Here is a 1247-nt window from a genome sequence, read left to right as displayed (position 1 = left end):
GCAGAGAAACGAACACAAGATCTGGGCCTGATTCTGACCAGTAGGGAGCAGTGTTTTGCCTTCAGAGGGCAGGCCAGCTCCTCCCGTCCTGGAGGTTGCTGTGACATCTCCCGAGGGATGGAGTCTCTCTGGGTCAGGAAGGGGTAGGCCCAGCTACCTGCTACTCGCCTGTTGGCTGCCTGTGACTTCTCTGGGAACTTCTAAGAGGAAGAATCTGTGCCCCCACCCCACCCCCAGCAGCAGTATTCTGCCCAGGCTCCGCTTTCTGGTTATTTTAGGAGGAGGAGAAGCACTCGCAGATACGTTCTTGCCAACAGAAGATGATCTTTGATTTAAGAATGTTGACCGGGCACTCTCTGTAGGCTGAATAGCTGCCACATTAGTATTTCAGTGATTTGTTCACTCGGGGGGAAGATAAGAGGAGAAATATGGGGTATTTTACCTATGTACTCCTTGGATCGCTACTTCTGAACAAACCTCTTTTCAATACGTTAGAATCCCTCTGGCTGCTGAAGTATTTCTGCTGGGGTTTTTTGTTTTGTTTTGTTTTTTGGTATGAAATCCTTTACCCTTGATGAATAGCATAGTCTTCCACTCCACGTCTGCTGCCCCTTTTTATTGGGATAGTTTTTTGTGTTTTTTTTTTCTCGCAGGTTATGGGAGAAGATATCGTCCCAGAAAAAATAAAAGATGAGGTTCACACAGAGGTGAAGTGTGTTGGCTCTACAGCCCTGACCGCCTTGGTGATTGCATCTTCGAAAGAATTTGAAGACAAGTGGTTCAGAAAGATCAAAGACCACTTCTGTCCCTTTGAAAATCAGTTCCATACAGAGATACAAATCTTGGCTTAGTGGTCCCTTTAAAAACAAAACATCCTGTACTGTTTTAATTGTCCTTGTTTATTTCATACAGAATCCACTGCTAATCATGGAATATAGTGAATTTAAAAGTGATTATTTATGTTTTATAAAAACAGCTTCTCTTCCAGATTATTTCTACTGTGTTGAGTTTCTTGATTTTTTGTTTTGTTTTCTTTATAGACTTTTGCCATTCACTTATCTTAGACCTACTCTCCCTTTAGGAAATATCTATTGGGAAAGTGAATAAAAGAGGCTCTTAGATATTATATATTTTTTAAAAACAGGCACTGTGTTATAATTAGCAGTAAAAGTATCCACATTGTTCAGGTAAATTCATCAGGAAAGAACAAGAATATTGAAATGTAAAAAGTAAACCATTTCTGAGAA

The 1247-nt window shown here is 40.9% G+C and overlaps 1 protein-coding gene across 2 annotated transcripts in view; it reads left to right on the top strand.

Annotated features, from left to right (window-relative positions):
• The window catches only part of C4H8orf76 (chromosome 4 C8orf76 homolog), an 18497-nt gene extending 17505 nt beyond the window's left edge, over positions 1-992 (top strand). For both annotated transcript variants that reach the window (XM_081816494.1, XM_081816492.1), the window contains exon 6: positions 654-992. In XM_081816494.1, the coding sequence (XP_081672620.1) occupies positions 654-851 (198 nt within the window). In that variant the 3' untranslated portion in view covers positions 852-992. The remainder of the gene's footprint in view (positions 1-653) is intronic.
• Positions 993-1247: the final 255 nt, after the last annotated feature.

Source organism: Leptonychotes weddellii, chromosome 4 (genome assembly GCF_054177405.1).
Source record: "Leptonychotes weddellii isolate Sample4059 chromosome 4, ASM5417740v2, whole genome shotgun sequence".
In the NCBI taxonomy this organism is placed as follows: domain Eukaryota; kingdom Metazoa; phylum Chordata; class Mammalia; order Carnivora; family Phocidae; genus Leptonychotes; species Leptonychotes weddellii.
The sequence above is the reverse complement of the archived record's forward strand: the minus strand, read 5'-3'. Positions and strand labels throughout refer to the sequence as shown.